General features: G+C 39.1%; 1 gene segment (V, D, J or C); it reads left to right on the top strand.

Moving 5' to 3' along the window:
• The first annotated feature begins 2,520 nt into the window (after positions 1–2,520).
• Positions 2,521–2,964, top strand: part of LOC107834965 (T-cell receptor alpha chain V region PY14-like) — an 11,636-nt gene continuing 11,192 nt past the window's right edge. Inside the window, 2 exon segments of the V gene segment in view lie at positions 2,521–2,580; positions 2,669–2,964. Of these exon segments, the coding sequence occupies positions 2,547–2,580; positions 2,669–2,964 (330 nt within the window).

The raw sequence follows: 2,964 nt of genomic DNA, 5'->3' as shown, positions 1-2,964 counted from the left end.
ATGGATGGATGGATGGATGGATGGATGGATGGATGGATGGATGGATGGATGGATGGATGGATGTTTTCTGTCTCATGTTTGCCTCTTAAAATGACTCAGCTGAACTTTGAACTTCGGCGACCGGTTAGTATCGTTTCCTTTCTGCAGAGCTCAAAATGCCTCAGCACCAGTTTTTATGTAAATCATTAAAGTTTATTTATTTGTTTATTTATTTATTTCCAACAGACAGAAAAGACAATCAAGAAAAAAATTAAATGAAATAAACTAAGGAAATAAAAGGTAAAACAAATTATTTTGCCCACATGAAATGCAAATGTTATATTTTCTGTTCTAAAAGGAGCAGCTAGAAGATACAATATCTTATAATCTCCTGCCCCTTTCATACTTATCAATTCATAATCAATTAACTGTCAAAACAAGACAATTTGTTTCCACTTTACATGATATTTAAAGACGTACAATTATTTAAACACTATTTATATCATCAGAAGCATTTATAGACTTTAAAACACTCATTTTATAGAACATATTCCCCAATAAGCTCCTTTTTAATCAGTTTTTTAAGCTGGTTTATATTTGTACTTTTTATGAACTCATCATTCAGTCCATTCCATAAATCTACTCCTCACACCGATAAACAGAAACTCTTCCTGGTTGTTCTAAAACATTGTTTTTTAAAATGTCTATGTCACAAAACATTTCCTGTATTTTGGGTGGAAGTTGCTGATTTCGGACCTTAAACATGAATTGTACAGTTTTAAATGTTACAAGGTCCCAGAATTTCAGAATATTTGATTTAATAAATATCCCACTTTATGTATTCGGATATATATTTCTTGTAAGACGTATAACGACTGTAAATTTGTTTTGTATGAATTCCCCCAAACTTCCACACTATTAAATGTGGTGCAATGAGTGTGTTAGACAGAATAAACAAAGATTTGTAGTGCAGGACAAAACTAATTCCTCTCAGAACAGCAACACATTCCCCAGACACTTTTAAACCAGGGTCCACTGTGTTGGTTTTTTGGCATTGCAGGCGATGATTTATTATTACTGTGTGAAACTATTTATTGGGTCCATTGGAAAAAAGACGCTCCAATGAACTGCAAAGGCAACAAAATCCTAAAACTACAAACTGAGGGTGAAACAGCGACGCTTTGCTGGCGTTTGTTTCAATCCGCAACCAAACCGACGAACCGGATCCTGAATCAGTCACGTGGTTCGGCCCGAATACGAGGCTTCAGACGTCACAACCTGCTGCATCAGCACATCAACACAAAATGTTAATATGCTAGTAGTTATAGTTTCCCTAATATGATTAGAAGATTTTGCTACGTGGTTTCCTGTTGATTATGTCAGAGTATAAAGGCGGATGGGATTCAGCATCATTAATCCTCAGGTTATAGTTTATACAGAACAAAAGCAAATGAAACAGAAAGAGCTGCCTGAAGAAACTCAGGTATTCACTGATTTTTATAGGAAACTACTTTAACTCAACAGCTCAGACAGTTCAGTCTTAAGAGGATAAATCAGCTGTCATGGGATATTTTCTGTGATTAATTGATTAAAAACAAGCAAATCCAGATTAAATCCAGGACAAGCTGCCAGTGGAAGCAGAGCTGACTGTCTGCTGAAGCTGAGGAAGAGGAGGAAGAGGAGGAGCTGATCTGTTCCTGATCTCTAAGAGACTCAAACTTCCTCCTTCAGTTCAGTTCAACTCTCCAACATTAACTCTGCTCAACATGGACTATTATGGTCTGTCTCTGCTGGTCGCCTCNACTGCAGGTAAATGAATGTATGTCTCTGTTGTTCTGCAGTTCCTGTTGTCATTTCATGCGTTGTCTTCTATTGGATTAAACTCTGTAACTCTGTGACATCTGCACTCATTGTTGTTTTCTGTGTAGCTACACGCGGCCCGCCGGGAGAACCTGGGATTCGTGAGAAGAAGATCGAGCTAGAGAGTTTCTTAAGATATATTATAACCTACAATCTTCTTCAACAGCCTCTAATGATCCATCATTGGATCCAGGTGTGTTAAACCAGGGGGAGACTGAACCATGCAGGATGCCGGGAACCAGGACCCACTTTGGGGACCCCTGATGTATGTGATGTTTGTTCACTCACTTTGTGTGACACAGCGCCCCCAGAGGTGAGGCATAGCACTGCACCGCCTCGCATGAACTTTTCCATGTATTTTAACAGGTAAGATGTAAAATCAGTGATCCTGGTCATAAAACTTTTGATATTACCAATAATAAAAACACATTTATGGAAAAGTTTTCCTCATCATTGATGAGGGCAAAATGATGATGTCAGCATGTATTTAATTTTTTAGTTACCAGATGAGGTAGAGCCTCTCCTGTAATCCTGACAGTGGATCACTGATGGATGATAACCTGCTGCTTCTTTGCAGCAGGTTATCATTCAGAGGAAAGCTGAGGAGGAGCTGAGAGCTGAAGGGAGGAGCTGATCTGTCCCTGAACTCTAAAGAGACTCAAACCTCTTCATTTCAGTTCAACTCTCCAACATTCACTCTGCTCAACATGCTGTCTCTGCTCATCGCCTCTCTGCTAACAGGTCAGCATTCCTCTGTTTTTAAAAATGTTGAAGTTTAATAAATGTACATTAATTTCCAGAAACTAAAACTAACTGATTTCTCTTCTAGGAGTCAGATGCCAACAACTCACTGCGCTTCAGAATGAAGAGTTTGCTGTAGAAAACAGCAACGTTACTCTGTCCTACAGTTACTCCAAACCAGCAGTTGGAACTGATTATTTCTTCTGGTATCGACAATATCCTGGAAAACCTCCAGAGTTCCTGATCTCACACACAGGAAATGGAGCTCCAATGTCAGCGCTGCTTCATGGTTTCTCCTTCAACGTGAGTGAAGATAAAACCCGGATGGATCTGCTGATCTCCTCTGCTGCAGTGACAGACTCTGCTGTGTACTACTGCGCTGTG

This window comes from Poecilia formosa, unplaced genomic scaffold (genome assembly GCF_000485575.1).
Source record: "Poecilia formosa unplaced genomic scaffold, Poecilia_formosa-5.1.2 Scaffold871, whole genome shotgun sequence".
NCBI classification, from domain to species: Eukaryota; Metazoa; Chordata; class Actinopteri; order Cyprinodontiformes; family Poeciliidae; genus Poecilia; species Poecilia formosa.
Note: the sequence above shows the minus strand (reverse complement) of the source record. Positions and strands in the feature narration are given on the sequence as shown.